The sequence below is a fragment of the Carassius auratus genome, chromosome 43, assembly GCF_003368295.1.
Source record: "Carassius auratus strain Wakin chromosome 43, ASM336829v1, whole genome shotgun sequence".
Lineage (NCBI taxonomy): Eukaryota > Metazoa > Chordata > Actinopteri > Cypriniformes > Cyprinidae > Carassius > Carassius auratus.
In genome coordinates, this window is record NC_039285.1 from 11,981,725 (window position 1) to 12,001,818 (window position 20,094).

Consider the following 20,094-nt stretch of genomic DNA (forward strand, 5'->3'; position numbering starts at 1 on the left):
TTAGTGATATGATAAGTCAGATTGCTGTCTGAAAACCAAAGGTTTGGTCTTGAAACATTTCTATAATTCTTTGGTGTAAAACTGAGCTTCTCATTGTTAATGATTTTTATCATTTATTTACAGTTCAGCTTAAACACCTGGGAACACACTTTAAAGTCGTGTGGCCTCTTGTGAAAATGAAAAGATCTATTTCAGAAAGATAACTTTGCTTTTATAGTAATATTAAGTAATATACATGTTTATTGACCTGCTGTACAATGACGTCCAAAAGTGAAAAATTCTTCTTTTTTATATTTTATATAATAGCTTATTTAAAAGCACAAGTAGGCCACTCTAAAACAAAGGGTGTCCAACAACATGCCTCTTTCAAATTTATCCGCAAACATGATTTTTGTTAAATGCTTTTGAAAACATCCTTGACCACATTTTTACTGGAAGCATCTAAATTAAAGACATGTATCCTGTCTATAAAGAAAGTTCTTGTAGTTTGTATTATTCCACGTCTTCTTGACATCAGGAGGGCTGAGTCTGACTGAGTTAATGAGGGCTGAGAGGTGGCCTGAAGTCTGTCTCTAATAGGATGGGAAACGCGTTTATTTTTCCTTCGCGTGAACAGGAGGAGCGTTTGTTTGCGTCACTGCAGTCAGCTGTGCGCGCGCGTTTATCTCCACTTCACAAGAGACTACAAAACTTTACACTCTTCCAAGTGTGAGATAAAACCCTGCTTTTCAACAGACGGAAAGAAGGAGAGTGGGATAATAAAACTAGAAGGAAACGGATCAAGAAGGAAACAGCGGAGGAAGTCGTTTGGCGTGCTGGCCTGAGACGTAAGCACATTCTTTCACATGCTTTTTACACTTGTGAGCTGTATTAACCCTCTATAGTGCAAGACACGTGCAGTTTATAGGCAGTTAATTTAATAATCTGTAAAACATCTTGAAACATAAAATAAACATCCTTTTTCTTTTTTTTTAATTAAACTATCTGCTTGCGTTTTCTCGAAGCAGAGGCGGTGAGTGACTTGAAGTCAGCTGTATTTGATTTAGTCTAAACCGTTATTATTATTATCCCCCTTAAACGTATTTAAGACTTAAAATACAAGCTGTACTATGTTTCCATCGAATGGCTGTTTAAGAGGTAAATCACGGTTTGTGTGTCTGAAGTCCGGGTGTGTCCGGTGTTACGGTTTAACTGGTTACCGTGTTATCTGGTGACCAACTTCCTGTTTAGGTCTCCGCTGCAGATGTGCTGGAACGACGGCAGCAGATTCGCCGATTCTGAAAGCACAAACTGACGTGATATTAAGTGCCTAATAAACGCAGACTTGCTCATTGCATGATTTTGATATTCTTGCAGAGATAACAAGTTATATGTATGATCGCCCGTAGCGGCTGAAGTAAGTAGGATAAACAAAAAAATAAAATAAAGTACATCTGTGTTGGCACGGGTTTCGAACACGCGCTAAAAGACGACGCGCCGCGAGACGACACTCACGAACCACCGAGCCATCGATCTTTACATAAGCAGCTCCAGATCTCTGGATTCAACACAGGACTCTCGGCGTCACATCGTGAAACGGGCTGAATCAAGGAACTGTGACCGTGTTAACTTGTGACCTCTGTTTGCAAGCCAAAATCCAATTTTACTGTTGCTATAAGTTAACATTTCCAGCCAAAGCGCTTCTAATGATGCTAAATGATTTGATACGATCTGAAAATTACTCATCGTCAAAAATTACGAATCCCATTAATGTAAACATGCATAACAACAGCCCAACGTTTAAGTAGCTTAGTTCCCATTGGTTCATTGGCAAAACACATTCTTACAGTGGCAGGCTGCCCACATACACTTCTTATTTTACAACATAAAAAAGATATATATCACCTGTCATCTATCCAAGACAACATTTAAAGTGTTACTAAATAGCCACAACTTTTAAAGAGTGTCAAAAACACTAGTAAAAATCAGGATTTCGAAATGGATCCATATCTGTTGGGACATTGTTCCCATGCAACCTCTCAGCCACAATGTCAAAATATGTATATGACAAATTTCCAAAATCTTTCAATCAATGCTCCACAAGTTATTTTTCACCATCACAATCCCTTTTATTGTAAGATACAATGGATTTATAGGTACAAGGAATTTATCTTGGTGTACTAGACATTTGTGAAAAATACAAAGAAAACAAAATGAATCAAAGAAATGTTAATGCTCAAATCAATCATGCTACAAAAGACAGTGTACACAGAAGTGGTTCATTTCACTGGTTCATAATCACTAAGCTCATTGGTTTGACGATGCCATCACTAATCAATGAACTGACTTTAGCTGAAAAATGACTGTTGTTCTCCATTTTCCTGTTGACTCTGTAAAGCTGTTTTGACACAATCAGTATTGTATAAAGCACTATATAAACAAAGGTAAAAAACAAATTCATATAACACTTCTAGAGGACTTTTCACTGCTTTACCACACACACACTTAAACACAAGCAGGACAAATCAAATCTTCCTCAATAGGAGGCTGACCAACACAGTTCCAGTGAAACCATAGGTCACATGTGATATTAATCTGTGAAGAATGCATGTTGCACTTTAAAGACAATGTGCCTGTGTTAACTTGTTTATCATCTATTTTGTTTAATAAAGATTATGTGAAATATTATCTATTATATTACCTAAATGCTGCTGAAAAACCTGAATAAAAACATCACAGAACATTTTCACAAGCTTTAATGGTTGTAACGGAAATGGCCATTTGGGTTCAATCAAAACTTTGATGGTCTTTGCATGTAAGTCTTTAATGATAATTATATGTAGTCAATTGTGCTTTGTGTCTAGTTGATTTCAATTCAGATGCATACAATCACAACCATTCAAGCAGAAAAAATATGTTGCAAAGTTATTCAAACAAAGTAAATTACACTTTACAGCAAAGTAGTGCAACCTATTATTATTAAATATTGTTCCTCAAAGTGAAATGATGCTTTCTGTACATCTAGTTTTGCAGTTCATAGCCAAGAAGTGTATGTGGGCAGCCTGCCACTGTAAGAATGTGTTTTGCCAATGAACCAATGGGAACTAAGCTACTTAAACGTTGGGCTGTTGTTATGCATGTTTACATTAATGGGATTCGTAATTTTTGACGATGAGTAATTTTCAGATCGTATCAAATCATTTAGCAGTATTAGAAGCGCTTTGGCTGGAAATGTTAACTTATAGCAACAGTAAAATTGGATTTTGGCTTGCAAACAGAGGTCACAAGTTAACACGGTCACAGTTCCTTGATTCAGCCCGTTTCACGATGTGACGCCGAGAGTCCTGTGTTGAATCCAGAGATCTGGAGCTGCTTATGTAAAGATCGATGGCTCGGTGGTTCGTGAGTGTCGTCTCGCGGCGCGTCGTCTTTTAGCGCGTGTTCGAAACCCGTGCCAACACAGATGTACTTTATTTTATTTTTTTGTTTATCCTACTTACTTCAGCCGCTACGGGCGATCATACCTATAACTTGTTATCTCTGCAAGAATATCAAAATCATGCAATGAGCAAGTCTGCGTTTATTAGGCACTTAATATCACGTCAGTTTGTGTTTTCAGAATCGGCGAATCTGCTGCCGTCGTTCCAGCACATCTGCAGCGGAGACCTAAACAGGAAGTTGGTCACCAGATAACACGGTAACCAGTTAAACCGTAACACCGGTGCAGATCCAGCGGGTGTTCAGTGAACTAGTCATCATGCCAGTTCGGACAAGTCCTATCAGCAGAGTTTGTTTAGACGGGCCGTGGGACACTCTAGTGCTGGTTTGGGAAGATAGTGGCTTGAGTGTGAAGGCTGAGCTGATGAATCTTTGACACGAGGACAGTGCGTACTGTTTAAAAACTCTGGTACAGTCCAGTTTACCAAAAAATAAATAATAATAATTACTTCATATTGTTAAAACTCTGTGACTGACTTTGCATATAACGTTTCTTCTGAAACCATATGATAAGAGTTGTTTATTATTTGTCACATTTCAATCATAATCTTGTTGTAACCCACTGTAACTCTATATGGAATGTTCATGAGAGAAGGTTCAGTATGCAGTTCTTGAAGGAAGAGTTCATTAAAAGAAAAAAGTCAAAATGATTTGATCAAGAATTAGGTTAATCCGGTATTCACAGGCTCCATAATACAGCTCCAGTTTACAGCTCAAAAGATTATCATTTATTTAATTATTTTTAATCTTCTGTGGCTTCAGACTTGGGAAAATCGAACGTGTGTAATAAAAAAAAAAAAAAAAAAAAAGAATGCAAGATTGTGAATGCTTCTCTACACTGCATGTGCCAAAACTAAATTTTTTGTTTGTTTGTTTTTCTGTCTTGTGCCATGAGCATTTCTGAAGAATCATATTCATTGAATCTCTACATCAGAGTTGCCCCAACATTTGAATACAAAGGGCCATAAACTTATTTGAAATGTTGCATAATATTGTAAATGTTGAATTAAATCCAACTGTATTATATTAAAATGTATAAAATGTCATTTTCAAATAATTACCATTTTAAATGTATTGATTTTTAAATTTAACTCTTAATCAGTATCTTATATATTAAATTAATCTTATATCGTTCTTTACATTTCAATACAAAAATACTACAACAAACAAAATCAATATGACACAGTGGGCCAAATCAAAGGTCATCATAGGCCATCCTTGGTCCCTGGTTTGGACATCTCTGCTCTACAAAGAGACTTTTTACAATAACCAGTGAAACAAATCATACATGCTAGAATTGCACAACTTCCATGAGAACTTCCAATAATTACGGTGGTAATGTGGACATTTTATTTGTGTTTGACGGGGTGTGATACTGACTTGCGTGGACTTGTTGGGCTGCCTTGTCCAGTTAGTATTCTGTGATTCCCGAATATGCCCTTAAGTACATTTCTCAGTGAGGAGTCATTGAGAATAGACTATGGCACTGACGAGGTGTGTTGAGGTGGAAAACACACCAACTGTCACTTGTTTGCTGTGAGAATGGATGTCTGTTGTGCCTTTTGTGTCTTTTCCTCAGGCAAATGAAGCTGAACAAAGTAATTCCAATACTGCTGTTTAGGGATGTAACGGTATGAACATTTCTTATCGTGATTATAGTGATAAAAATGATCAAGGTTATCAGTATTATCACGGTATTATTGAAATGTGCTGGGGATGTTCAAAAAATGCCAACACAAATCACTTTACCAAGTTTTATATTTAAAAAATCCTCAAACGGCAAATAAAATGACATTCTGTTTGCATAATCACTAAAACAAAAGCATTACCAATGATGTCTGGATTTTAAATTACAACATGACTGACAACAGTTTAATAGCATGTTGAAATATCTAATGTAAATGTTTAAATGAAAAAGTTTCAAATAAAGGTAAACCTCACATATCAGAAAAGTCAAAATTATAATTAATTAAAAGATTACCGTATTTTTCGGATTATAAGTCGCACCTGAGTATAAATCGCATCAGTCCAAAAATACGTCGTGATGAGGAAAAACAAACATATATAAGTCGCACTGGACTATAAGTCGCATTTATTTAGAACCAAGAGAAAACATTACCGTCTCCAGCCGCGAGAGGGCGCTCTATGTCTTCAGTGTAGGCTACAGTAGCACCGAGCAGCATAGAGCGCCCTCTCGCGGCTGGAGACGGTAATGTGAACTCTTGGTTCATTTCTCTCGGTTCATGTCAAATTAATTTTGATAAATAAGTCGCACCTGACTATAAGTCGCAGGACCAGCCAAACTATGAAAAAAAAGTGTGACTTATAGTCTGGAAAATACGGTATATGTTCGGTGTGCGTTTTTTCTTTTCTTTTTCTCCTGCTGTTAGATTTGTAGCACTTTTGCAGTTCACTTGTGGTATGACATGTTCATTTTTGAATGCACAGATATTCAATGCAGCTTCTAATATGAGCTCATCCAGTAAATGGTGTGTGTAATAATAGAAAACATGATGTCGCTTAATATTGATTTCTTTTAGATTAGGAATAAGATACTTAGTTTGAGGCACTGCTGTCACTGCTATCAGCCACCAGTTATTATTGCATGACTCTGCCTTTAAATTGAGCATTTTTAAGAAGATAATAAGTGACATCACTCATGGGATCACATTTATATTTTGTTTAGTCTTGTATTTAAGGGATATCCTGTGTTGCACATTACCATCATTTTCTTTTCCCTAATTATGAATTCGGTGAGCTGCATAAACAGCTGAAATGAGACACCCTGTCACACCCCTCTGTATACTGGCAACACAAGGAAGACTTCATGTTACATCATTTCAATGAATCCAAGAAACAGCTCAGACCAACAGATGGCACTGTGCTCCGCGGTCTCTGTGTTTATAGGCCCGAATCCTCAATATTCCCAGGAAAGATTTCTGTGAGTTTGTCTAAGTGAAAGAAAATGTGATAAATAAGTTTAACAGATAAAATTAGGACACATTTGAGTTATAATAGCCTGAAATCCCTGTTGTTCTGGTTAAGAGGCTTTGATTTATTTCCCTTTATTTTGATATCCTCTGGGCTGAGTTGAGCTTTGCTGGGTGGTCTGTAAAGCACAGTGCATGCAACAGATGTCAGACACCCAGAACATGGTCGTCTCACCACATGCATGTACATATACGCCTGTATGCTTTGCTGGAGACTCTGACTCACTCATGAGGTCACTGCTCATTGGCAGAAGGCTGGGTTAAACCTGTGTTTCCACTGTTTAAGGTTTACACTGATCTTCACTTTTCTGGCCCATGCTGCCCAGACAAGTCTTCTCAAAAGAAACCAGTTCCTTGAAAATGTATGCACATGCCGTTTCTCCAACAAAAAGATGAAAGCTGAGGTATTGCATCATACAGAAGTGGACATTAACCCTGTAATTTTGAGGTTTCCTGTCCTTTTCTGGTACTCTGTAATTTGCTTCAGAAATAGCACACACTGTAGGCATTGGGTGGCAGCAAAACTAAATTCATCTCTGCCTGGAGACACGGTTGTACAAGTCTCTGCCGACTTTCCCTCTCGTTGCATTAATTGGGAAGGGTTTGAATGAGAGTGGTGGCAGCTGTCAGCTTTTTCTAATCCCACTGCTCACTTTGCTGAAATATTTCTGCTCTAAGCTGCTTAACTGAGGTGGTCGTGTTCAGTTTAGCCTCTCAACTAGAAGTTGCATACCTGAGTGTTTGCATGCCACGTGCCCACATACACTTTATAATTCATTAACAGTAAGATTCCACTGAAAGTTTGTGCAAATATTGGTCTAGTGCATGTAGGATTTTATTAACCGATTTGGTTGTGTTCGGATTAACCTCTTGACTAAAAGTCACATACCTGGGTGATTGAAAGGCACCTACACACATAAACTTCATAATTCATTAATAGATCAAGATAAATGTAAGATTACACTCAAGGATTTGTTCATTTATGTCTTGTGCGAAGAACTAGAATTGCACCAAAAAGCATTTGGGCACTTAAAATGCATTGCATTTAGGATTTCACTACATTATGGATAACAAGAGAATAAAGCAATTCGGTTTTAATTAGAAAGAACAAGCACATCTTTAAGTGAAATGTGGTCTAGATATGTTTTTTAAAAGAAATCCAGAAGTTTTCTAACACTCTCTAGTTGTTCGATAGTTAGTTCATTGTTAATGTGATGAGTAATTTGCGTCTGAGGTGAACTGAAGGAGGATTGGCTGGAAGTGGGATACAAAAGGAGAAATTTTGAAGCATGCACTGGCCTTTCTTTGCTATTCAATTACAATAAATGGAGAGACTGAAGCCTTCAAGGATCAAAAAGAATATGAGACGCCACAGAATTATTAGAAGTGGCCTGTTCATTGTACTTTCATTGAAAAGAACTTTGTAGTGCAGTTCTTCCAGATTTTTACTGTACTGTATTTCAAGGAGTAAAGAAATTCATATATAAGTTACATCATTTTGAAGACTTGTCAAGACATTTGAGGCCATTTGTTTACACTGCCGTACTCTGATATCCACCTTATTGCATTTGTATTTTATTCATAGCAATACTGGAACAACACTATTCACCCGGTCATATACAGTGGTTTTATGTTTATTGCCTTTTTTATCAGCTCACATATCACATAACAACATGCATAACACCAGTGCCTGCAGACATCCATTAAAAGTAGTTTGCTTTTGGATTGTTGGGAAACTGAATCACAACATGCCTGTATATAAATGAATACAAACTTTTAGTCATTTGGCGGTCTGATTCTGCATATGTTAATATATAGATTGTGAACTAATTCATGTGTCATTTGTAATGGAATGCTGTTCTAATATACAGTACTACAGTATGGAGGTGATCCTATATACTGTAGTTTCCTTTTGAATCGCATTGTGGTTGCGTGGTGTCCTGGATTTCTTGTAAGATGACCTTTTGGTGTCAACTTTTATTTTTTGTAAGGTTCTAGTGGTGCCACATTCTTGTTTTTCCCTGTAGTCCTATCTTTTTATAACCCTGATCTGATTGTACCTTTAAGCGGTTTGATCACAGAACACTTTTACTTATTGTTTTATAAGAGGGGTGTCCAAACCTGTTCCTGGACGGTCACTGTCCTGCAGAGTTTTGCTCCAACTCTGTCATATACCAGTTCAAACTGTAAACCGGTGAATTGAAAGGGGATCCTGTCAACTGCAGACTAATAGTTGGAGAACTTTTAGGACTGAGCCAGAGATGCTAAAGATGAACACAAAGAGGAGAAAATACTGTAGGAGGCAGAGCAAACTCACTTCATCATGCACAAAATATTGGAAGAAAATCCTCAATGCCGAATTGAGAATGGGGAATTATGTGACTATCTCTTGAGGGGAACTAACTGTCTTCTGAAAAGTTTAGATGGTATTTTCTTTTCATCTTGCCTCTATATATTGCATATTTATGTAGTGTTTAAAAGCACAGCCTGCTTTTGTATCGCTGTTGTTCCATAAGTGCCACCTGCTGTTAGAGAGTGAATTTACATCTCATTCAGCCCATCTTCTGTTTTTGATTCATGCAGATGTTTTATGTAGCATAATGTCACAAAGCTAATTTTTGCCATTCAGTTTTTGTGTAAAATTAAGAAATTGTAAAAATTTTTACATCAAAAACTGTTCGTGATTAAAATGCAGTGGTTTTGCAACAGTTTCATGGATTCTGATTCGCATAAAGGCACAGTCAAGAAAGAAACGTGATAAACAGTGAAATCCCCACAAAAAAAAAGGTGAAACCGATTTTTGGTCCGATTGCCCAGCACTAGCTTTAACCCTAATATAGACACAAACCAAAGTAAGACTCACAAGAAACTGCCAGGCAAGTGTGTTAGAGCTAAACACCCCTGCACTATAATAATGCATTCATCTAGTAAAATTATTTGCAGTGTTAAAGCTTTTTTTTCCTTGCATTATACTGAACATTTTTTATAAAATGTGTAGTATGCCATTTATTCTGTCGAGCACTAACTGCTTTGGTTATAAAAGGCACTATTTATTTATTTAATATATTTTTTTCTTGGTATAAATTATGTGACAGACAGGCTGCTATAAAGGGTAATGAACCAGAAGATAGTATTTTGCTTGTCTACACACATGTAGAGAACTTGACACTTTTTCTCTTTTATCCTGAAGTTCCAGAACAAAGCTTCAGTGATCTGTTATGACCACAAATCATATTAAAGCCTTTCAAGATTCCCTTAGTCGCCAATTTCTATGTTTTTTTTTTTTTTTTTTTCAGTTAATTGTCAAACAGCAGGAGCATGATGAACCATTGTAAAATGCAGTTCGACAAGGTCATCTCACCATGACAATGACCAATCATGGACAGGCTTCTTTATCCGTACATTTTGAAGTTGATTTTCTTCTTTTTGCATAGATGCAAAAAGTTGTTACATCATCGCTAAGAGACGCTTAACTCTCTACTGCAGTGACAGATGGACCCCATGAGAAAAGGGAGGGAGAATGAGTGAAACGCATTTTCTCTTTCAGCAGAGGTGTGGGGCTTCAGCACAGGATCGGCCGGACTGTGACCGTTTGGAGTTTGCCCAGGAGTATGGACCACAAACTGGGATAAAGACTATCAAAATCAGGCTCTATGACAGAAGGAGTGGGCTGACCTGGGAGAGTTTTATCCCTGCAATCCAGCGACTGTAAAAATAACAAAACCATAAAACCATTAGTGACGCAAGAGGAGGCAAAGATTTGTTGGATATCAGATTATGCCAGTGGAGGTTATGACTCTGTTTGATAAGGAGTTTCATGATTATTCAATCGATGAGATTTCTGTGGAATACACCTGTTGTGTTATCCAGGTTAACATTGGAAGTTCTCCAAAGAGGAGGCATGGAGACATGACTGATATGGACCCAACTTTCAGAAGCTATTACTGATTAGCAAACTAGTCCTCTATTATTCTACAAGTTTGTGTGTGTTTGCATTGGCTTACATAAGCTTGTTTATCAGGGTGTGTCTTTATGTGTGTCCAGGTAGGTTAAAATGGCTTTGTGGGGTATAAAAGCAGGTGTGCATTAGTCGGTGCTCCCTCAGAACGGGAGAGGAGAGCAAACCATCTCATTTGCCGATCAGATCACAGACAGATCATCAGCATAAAGGAGCATTAGAAGAAGTCGAGCTCGGAGATGTCTGAATAGCATGTTCTGAACAGTCTTGGCATGTGTGAAAACAGCGGAGAACTGGTGGGCAAAGAAGCAAGAAAGCAACTGTTGATGGTGGACTTTATTCCAAAACTTGTTTGGATTTGCCCTTCCTTTTGCAACTTAAGATTGACAGAATCTCAGCACAACACAAGCGCAGCGCAGTAGAGCGGGGATCACGACTGTAACTTCAACCAGAAGATTGTGTTCTCTGCTTGCTGCGATCCTGAAACGGGATCACTCCGTCTCTGATTCTGACTGATCGTGTTGGTGGACCCAGTTGCGCCACAATGTATGTGCTGTGCACACTGGTGTTGCTGTCTCTCCAAAACCTGTTCAGGAGACCCAGGGTCTTGGACACCTCAGAACCCAAGGCTATCGAGGGTCCTGAGCAGCACAGACCAGAGGAAGCCAAACTGGGACGCAAGAAGAGGAACAAGCACACCTTGCATGACGCTTCTGGACCTCTAGAGTCATCAAGAGCCCATGACTTCAAAAGATGCCTCGATGGACCCAGTAGTGCAAGTAAAAGAAGATCGGTTCACTTGAATAATGTGCATAAGAGGAAGAAGAGAACACAGGTGAGGCACGTAGATGTTAGGTGCTGGAAATATAACCACAGTTTGAAGTTGATCTTTTAATTCTTTTTACTTTGCTGATACATACATCACCATCAAATGAAGTTTAAGGTCGTTGTTTTTGATTGATCCATTCAGGAGCTGAAAGGGTTTCACTACATTATGTTGATGTAAAAGTTGTCTTTCTGCTGGTGTGAAACCTCCATTTAATCCTAAACGCTGCTATTTATTAATAGATTTCTTCTCATTATTTATGAGTGTTGTATTCTTGATTTAGCAAGGTTTGGGCTCAGTTTCCTGTTCTTTGGGCTACTGGAGTGTGTGACTTTATCACTGCTGGATGTCTAGTAGAACTATTTTTAGTCAATTGAACGTGTTTCAAGACACTTCGTCCCTCATCCAATTGTTTTCAGCTGTTTTGTGCACTTGTCTGTTTTTAGAGGAGTAATTCAGCAATTTAAATACTTGTAAATATCAGCATGTTCTTTTTAAAGGGGATTTTCATGCACCTGGAACAATGTTTGTCATCCTCTCCCTTTTCTAATGTTCTCTGCTGTCTGATGTTTGGGCTGTTTTAGTGGATAAATCCTGAGGTTACGTAAGCAGTGGTTTAATCCGAGAGCTCCCTGTCCTCTTTAATCATAATTTAATTTGTAAGGAATGCCCTCGGTCTACCATTGTACACTTTCACTTGTTATATCAGCAGAAATCATTGGTTTGATAGGGAGCTTATTTCAGTGGAGCATCAATTTTTGAACTGTTTGTATCTATAATTTTTATTTAAGGAAATACTATCAGATTTTACCATATTCATTAACATATTTTTTTTGTCTGCATTTATTTATTCAGCTACATTTAGTTTTATTCGTACATGCAGTAATTCGAAAAACACTCCTTCTATGAATAGTATTTTTCTTTTGTTGTTAATTACCCTAACCTGTGTGTTTTCAGTTTATCACAAAAAGCATGTATTCCATGAATTTAGATAAATTGGTATTAGCAAACACCAAGGCTGTGAGTTTAATTCTTTATACCTTAAATGCAACATAAATGCATAAACACATTTACCAAATGAAGAAATGTAAAACATATCCGTGTGCCAAACAGTAGACACATGCTACACACAAACATGCACACAAATGACCGTGGAGTTAAAGCAGCACCACGTTACATTTGCATGCTGAAATATTTATTTCTGTTTGGCCAGGCGCGCGACGGAGAGGGAGGGAGGAGGGAATTGTGGGATAGATAGATGGGGGGGGGGTGCGGCTCAGATTCCATCGTTACCAAGGAACAGCAACAAGAAGAACAGCGTTTGTGTCAGAACGAGTGTGTGTGAGGAGAGGAGCCGCATGCAGACACGAGTGTGTGTGAGAGGCACAGAGATCAGTGCTAGTGTGTGTACACGAGTGTGTGTGTGCTCATGCTCCAAATAAATGCTATGAAATAAAGAAGGTATGAGCAACAGCCGGAGACCGCAGGGACAGAGGTGAGTTCATGGATGGAGAGGATGCTGAAACATTCCACTTAAACCAAGTGTGCTGTTTTTCTGTTCGTATTTCACCCGTCTGAACTAGGATTCAGATCGTGTTCCTGTCTAATATGTAACGCATTATTCTCTTTCATTAGACATCACATGCATGCGCAGGTCTGGTGATGTCGGTTTAATGACACGGCGTCCAGTACAGACAGATGTTTGTGCCGGAGCTCCATGGAGGGATTTACAGGAGCGGAGGGAGGGAAGGAGAGGGTGGTTTTACTCTTTCATAATGGGGGGATGGGGAAGCTGTAATAACTGGATTCAGATGAATGTTTCGTGGCACTGTTTATAGCAGAGAAGTTGCATGTGCTTGTGTCCCTGGCTTCCTTGTGTCTGTACTGTACAGTGATTTAGACAGAGCTCTGCAGAAACTGCAGACAGACAGACAGACAGATGGAGAGACAGATGGAGAGACACTCTGGGGTGACTGCAGATGAATGAACGATACAGGGAAATCAGACGGACCGAGACAGACTGTTGGACCACAGTGTGTGTGTGTGTGTGTGTGTGTGTGTGTGTGTGTGTGTGTGTTCATGCATTGATGGATAGAGCATGAATGATTGATGCTGTAGGCTAGAGTAAAGAAACTAATGGAGAGGATTGTTTAATAAGAGCTTCTGTTTTATATTTCAATGATGAATTCACTTAATTAGTTTGAGCACCAGATACACTCATTTGCATTGCTCTAAACATGACGTCATACTATATACTTACATTCTTTCTGTAGAAAGCTAATTTAGTGTATTTTTTATTTTATTTATTTATTTATTTATTTTGGTACAGACGGTCTAAAATCTTAGTTTTTGCATTTAAACGTGCAGGTAATTTCCTGCCAAGACATTGTCCCTTAATTTTACAGACTTTTCCATTAGTCTTAAAACGCAACATGATGTGCAAAAATTCTAAATAAAGGTAAAATCAATATGGAAATATATTTTATATTAATATAGTACATTGTGAATGATTTTAACAGATTGTTTTTTACAGTGTATAAATCCAAGTCTTTTTGGATCGGTCAAATCTATTTTCTCCAGGTATTCTATTCGAAGTATACCTTGCTGTATTCACACCAGCAAGAAAGCATCAACATACTTCTAATTTTAATTTATTAATGCCTTTTATTAATTTCCAAAAACTGATTATGAACCAATTTAGAAGTTTTGCAATATATATGAATATACATCACGTTCTTCATGTGTCTTGAAGACCCAAGTGCAGTCATTTGCTAAAATGTTATATTAAGCCTAGATTAGCCTATATTTTTTCCACTTATTAATTTTGTTCTTAACTAATTAAGAAAAAAAACTTGTATAATAATGTGTTTAAAGTGTTTTTCCATATTGTGCACAGGTAGAAGAGAATTATAGAAGCGTCAGTTCTCTCCATTTATTCATGTTTGATCCAATAAGCACCTTTTGGAGGATTTTTAAGGACCTTTTCCAGATAAAAATCACTTTTCAATATGAGATCATGTTGTGTAAATCTTCTGCTTCATTTCAGTATATTCTTTTGAGTTTTTTTCAAGGGCTTTGTCGTCTCACGCAGGTGCATTCAGATGCATGTAGTGCTCTGAATGCTGTTTTAAGTGCAGTTTCTCTGGAAAAGTTTTTTTTTTTTTTTTTCAAAAAACAGTTTTTTTTTTTTTTTTGTCTGTCTGTTGGTGGATGTGGGTAACGGAACTAAAATAGAAGATGAGACACAGGGGAGTTGGAGAGAGGCAGAAGTAGGCTAATGAGATTCACACACTCCTCCGTGTGCAAGTATGCTCCTGAAGATGAACACCATGTCAGTTTGATGGATAAACCTGGCTCTTCCTCAACTAAACAGCAGTTTTCACCAGCATTTGGATGCTAGGACTGGATGGCATGATTATCCGTAGTGTGTGGTTTCATCATGAGCACCATGAGCTCTGCTGAAACATCATTTAGAGAGAATGGCTCTGGGGTAACTGAGAAGCTGTGATGTTTTGTACTTTACTGTGACTTCTGTTGGATAGTTCGAGGTTATATTTGTTTGTGCATGTCAGATCTGTCCGTACTTCCTCATGTTAAATGAATCCAGTGATTGGGAGAGAGTGACTGAGGTCTGTTGTGTTGTTTACTGCTCCCTCTGGTGGTCAGATAATCAAAACCCCTTGATTAAAGAGAGAAATGTTTCCTTATTCCAGAGACTAGTAAGAGTCCACAAGCTTTCTGAGCCTGATTTCAGCTCTTAGGATTCTTCTTCGGTGGAATAAGGACTATCTTTGGGTCGATAGGGAGCCGGAAGCTCATTTATACTTGTTTAAATGAAAAATGAATGCAGGTTCAGGATCATTTTACATAACTCTTTGTAAACCACAATGTCTCAATAATTTGAACAGTGTTTATAGTTTTATCATTTAAATCCTATTATTACTTTTTTTGTGAAGTATTGTGCCTCTACTTTCTTGCTTTTAAATAAATGAAACGTGGTTTAATATTTTAGTGACATAATAGTGACATTTAGTAAAATATAGTGACATTATACTTAATATTTTAGTAAAATATAGTTTCATTAAGGCATTTGTAATGTGCCTAATGGCAAACAAATGTTGTTGTTGTTGTTATTATTTTTATTATTATTATTATTTTTAAAACATTTTATACAACTTTTATTTAGCAAGGATATTTTATATTGATCAAAAGTGACCGTAAAGACATTTTTAATGATGCAAAAGATTTCAATTTCAATGTTTTATTCATTAAGCATTAAAAAATATATTGATATTGATAAGATTTTTCTTGAGCAGCAAAATCAGCATATCAGAAGGATTACAGAAGGATCATGTGACACTGAAGACGGAATGATGCTGAAAATACAGATTTGCCCTCATAAAAATGCATTTCATGTTATATTTCCAAATAGAAAATGGTGAAAATAATATTTCATAATATTGCTATTTTAATGTATTTTTGATCAAATAAATCCCTTGGCAGCCATAAGAGACTAATAAATCTTACAGACTGAACACTGTTTGAGCCAAACGGCTTGTAGTGTTTTCCAAAATATGAGCTGAAGAGGTCATCTGCTGACAGTTTAGAGGATTATGGGTGAAATGAAGTTCAGAGAGCAGTGGAGAGACGGGACGTCTTCACTAACCTGATAGTAAATGCACGCTTTTTTCTTTCTAACAATGTGATCAACATGAGCAGCATTTTGAAGATAAAGCGGTTGAGAGCAGTTTATTTGATTGTTTTGAGCGGAGCAGATCGAGATGCTGGGTTGGGTGGGATCTCTGGACCGGGACCGCCCTGCGCCTCATCAGGACTGTAGGAGAGCTGGACCGATAGTACAGTACAGCGGGAGGAGTGTGTGTGTGTGTGTCAGAGAGAGCAGCAGTCAGTCTCAAAGAGGATCAGATACACAGCGTGACTAGTGTTTGTTGTTGGCTCAAGACTCATTGATTGTGCTGCTATTCAGAGCTCACTACATTTCAGCCTCTGACTTTGGCTGATTTTCTGCAAGTCTGGATCCAAAACCAAAGACCCCTTTGTACTGGGGCAGAGTGGTTTTCTGTGTCCAGTCCTTTCCTGTCTCTCGGTGTCCCATGATCCTTCAGAAATATGCTGATTTGGTGATTTCTTATCAATGCTGTGCTGCTTTTATTGATTTATTGATACTTTATTTTTCAGATATTTTTGAGCAGAAAAAGGTCAAAAGAACAGCGTTTGTAGTGTCTTTAAAAAAACAAAAACAAGTTCAACATTCATGTTTGTAGGTTCCCCAACCATTTCTGTTTTTGGGATGAAATATGACCCTTACATGTTTTTGTTATTTTCATTCAAATACATTTGCATGTGCATATTTATGCAAATACTAACAAACTGAACCGCGACAGTGGCGCTCTATAGGAGTTGTTGTTTGCTGGATTAATCATGAGGCACTGCTGTCATCCTCTCGGCTTCGTGCTGTGTTTCTGAGCAGATGGGCTCTGATTGGAAGACACTATTATGAGTTATTATTATCATTTGGTGTCCAGGTTCTTGTGTTGTCAGTGTGACCTGTGGCTGATCAATCTAATCTCATTTGTTGTTACACTGATTGTTTATGGCCCTGAAGTCCGGTCATTGGAGCGTCTGGTCATGTGACTGCAGAGATATAGAGAGGCTGTTTTAGTTCAGGTCTCAGGTATTTTTGTTTGTGTGTTTGTTTGTTGCACAGCCCACTATGGTAGATATCTTGGACTTTATACTGCACTAATACATGCCGTCTGTCATGTGATTGATAATTGACACATTTTTAGCAAGTCAATTTGTCTTTTTGCTGTGAAATCCTTTAGTTTTTTTCTTTTCTTAAAGTAAATGTTCAAATAAAGTTTATATTGTTAGTAATTTCAAGATGAACACTGACTGGACTGAAGAAACTTGATTATCCATACATCATTTTTAGAAAAAATCATGGTAAAATGTGTTAAACATTATACATCGGGCTTTTGAGGAATGTTTAGTTGTTCGTCATCACTGAATTGCATTGTATTATATATTTTGCCCACAATGAAAACTACAAAACTTTGATCATAATACTAAACATTGAAATATCACTTTACTAAGACATATATTATTGGGAGATCTAGAGTGACAGCTGATATTGATATTCATTTTATGCAGGTAGTCTGTTATTTGTTTAGCTTGGGCCACTTTTTTATGATCTCCATGTTCTAATTATATCAATACAATAAGAGTCATAAAAGCCTGATGTTTTTAAAATGATACTCAAAAAACATGTATTCAAACTTAAATTATTTTTAGGTTCAGTAGGGATGTCAGGCTCTACAGGGTTAATGCTGTATTCTCTCAGATGTGTATTAGTCGGGTGTTGATTGAATGTGGTCTGTGTTTCCAGCCGGTCCAGCGGTGTGGTCTGCTCGGCCCTGTGGTCATGTACAGCACACGAAAGACCTGGGACGTCAGCCACACCCCCTGCCTGCAGGAGCTCTGGAACGAAGACCTCTCATTGGATGGTAAGCACTGTCACATGAGTGGACTTCAAAACCGGTGTGGCAACATTTTTCTGAGGACAGTTTGAATGTTTGTGTGTGTGTGTGTGTGTGAAAGCCCTTGCTGGCTCAGTCATCGGAGAGAGAGCAAGCGATGTGTTCTTATCCACTGAGCAGGAGAAACACAGTCAGACTGTTTCAGACCGAACGGAGAACACCATGTGCTCTGTGCCGGTACAGAAGGGTAAATCTCCTTACAGATGAGAGCAGAGCCTGAACACGAGGACTGTTGTGTGTGCCACAGAAAATGTGTGTGTGTGTGCTAGTGCGCTCTGTTCTGCACGGGACATTAGAACAACAGGCACAGCGATTGTGTGAGAGACAATGACCAAAAAGGACTAAAACGGGAAGCAAACAAAGAGGAAAATCAGGAAAATGTCGAGGCTGAGTGTTGGCGGCTGGTTTTTGCCGTGATGCGGTGACCGATTTGCATTCAGGCTGACGCTCTTCTACGAAAGCGGCTCTACTGCTGTGTCATCATAAACCGCACCGCACATCTCATCCGTGTGAGTGTGACAGACAGCCGTTTGACAGACAAAACAGGAAGTGTCGTTTTTTGATAAGGTTCAGGGTCATATTAAAATCCAGGTTAATGCATCACTTGCAGCAGGCTGTGATCTTCTCATTAGTTAATGGTTTCTCTTAAGCCTGCAGGACCTTTACCAGATTGATGTGTTCTCCGCATCTTCAGGATTACTTTACCCAAATCTTAACATTCTGTTGTTCTGAACTTGAAGGACTTTATTTCTATTAAGTAGCACAAACTGAGAAATTATTAAATGGGTTTTATGCAGTAACGTTGAATGAGGCATTATTGCTGCTTTAGATGATTCAGTTGCTCAGGTTTTCCCTCAAAGCCATTGTGTCATCTGGACCAGCATTTTCTTAGTATCCATTATTTACTATTGTAGTATTTATTAATATTTTGAATTGGTTTTTATTTTTGGTTTGGATATATATATATATATATATATATATATATATATATATATATATATATATATATATATATATATATATATATATATATATATTACTATTTGTTTAATTTGTATTGTAGTTTTACTTCAGTTTTGGTTGTTTTATTTTAGTGCTTCAGCTTTAGTATTTTTAAGTAATTTTTTATTTAATATTAATAATTAACAGCATTCTCTTTTTTTTTTTTTTTTTGGTAGTTTCAGCGAGTTCCGTGGATATCCTGATGAGTGATGGTGAAGAGGAGAGCTCCTTCCTCTCGTTGCCCAACTCTGTCCTTCAGCGCCACTGTTTGACCTCTGACCTCTCTGAAGCAGCCACCTCAGAACAGCAGCAGCTGCTCATACAGGTACGACCTCCGGAGATGAGCACAACCAGTGTGATTGTTTATAAGCATTCTGAGACTTTATCAGTGCCATTCAGTAATTCAGTATTAATCTGTGCAGTTTCATATTGTAAGTTGTGCTCAAAAAGGCAAGCACCACTGTTACATTTGTAAATAACTAGGTTTAGGGATTTACTGCAGCGCATTGTTTTCAGATTCTCTGTAGACCATTTACACTACCATTCAAAAGCTTAGGGTAAGATTTTATTTATAAATATTTTATATATATATATATGAAAGTAAAAACATTTAGGACACATTTACAATGGTGTAGGCAAAAACAGAAAAGTTTTTAAAAAGTTTCATTTAAACACGACAATGTTTTCAAAATGTTTTGCTGTGACACATCCACGAAAATGTCCAAAAATGCTGTATTATGTATTCGAGGCCAGTAGTTGGCGCTGTCACCTTGTTAGTAAACAGTACCTGTAGGGAAGTGATGATTATATGATGTATATGATGTGTCTCCACTGTTGGTTGTAATATTAGAGTAAATCCACACTTTGCAGAAGAAGCGTTAGCAAACTCTTGAAGCAGCAGCAGTACCATATCCTGTTTGTTCACGCTTGCCTTTAAAATCAACATATACTGCACATATCTACATACCTAACATGAACTACGCAAGCAAATGACTTCACCGTTTTCAAAGATTCCCGTTTGGGTGTTTACACGGAAAAGAAAACTGTGGCATTTTCAGAAACTTGCATTTTGATTCCCGTTTTCAAAAATACGCGTTTTCTGTCCCCAAAACACCATTGTCGCGTAAACGATCAGTCACAAGTAAACGCATAAGAAGTTTCACGTTTTTGTCTAAAAACTTTGTCGTGTGAACGGCCCATTATAGTGTGTGTGTTTATTTGATAATAAATAAAAAAAAACAATGCATCCACAAAAATATGAAGCAGCACAACTGTTTTCAA

The 20,094-nt window shown here is 37.6% G+C and overlaps 1 protein-coding gene across 6 annotated transcripts in view; it reads left to right on the forward strand.

The window, feature by feature from the left end:
• The first annotated feature begins 607 nt into the window (after positions 1-607).
• Positions 608-20,094, forward strand: part of LOC113061713 (kinesin-like protein KIFC3) — a 38,725-nt gene continuing 19,238 nt past the window's right edge. Inside the window, exons 1-3 of one of the 6 annotated variants that reach the window (XM_026231088.1) lie at positions 608-827; positions 17,661-17,778; positions 18,990-19,138. In XM_026231088.1, coding sequence (XP_026086873.1) covers positions 17,697-17,778; positions 18,990-19,138 — 231 coding nt within the window. In that variant the 5' untranslated portion in view covers positions 608-827; positions 17,661-17,696. Of the gene's footprint in view, positions 828-10,055; positions 11,261-12,559; positions 12,747-17,660; positions 17,779-17,828; positions 18,321-18,989; positions 19,139-20,094 lie in introns of those variants that run through there. The other 5 variants (XM_026231086.1, XM_026231087.1, XM_026231089.1 and 2 more) reach the window with 5 other exon arrangements.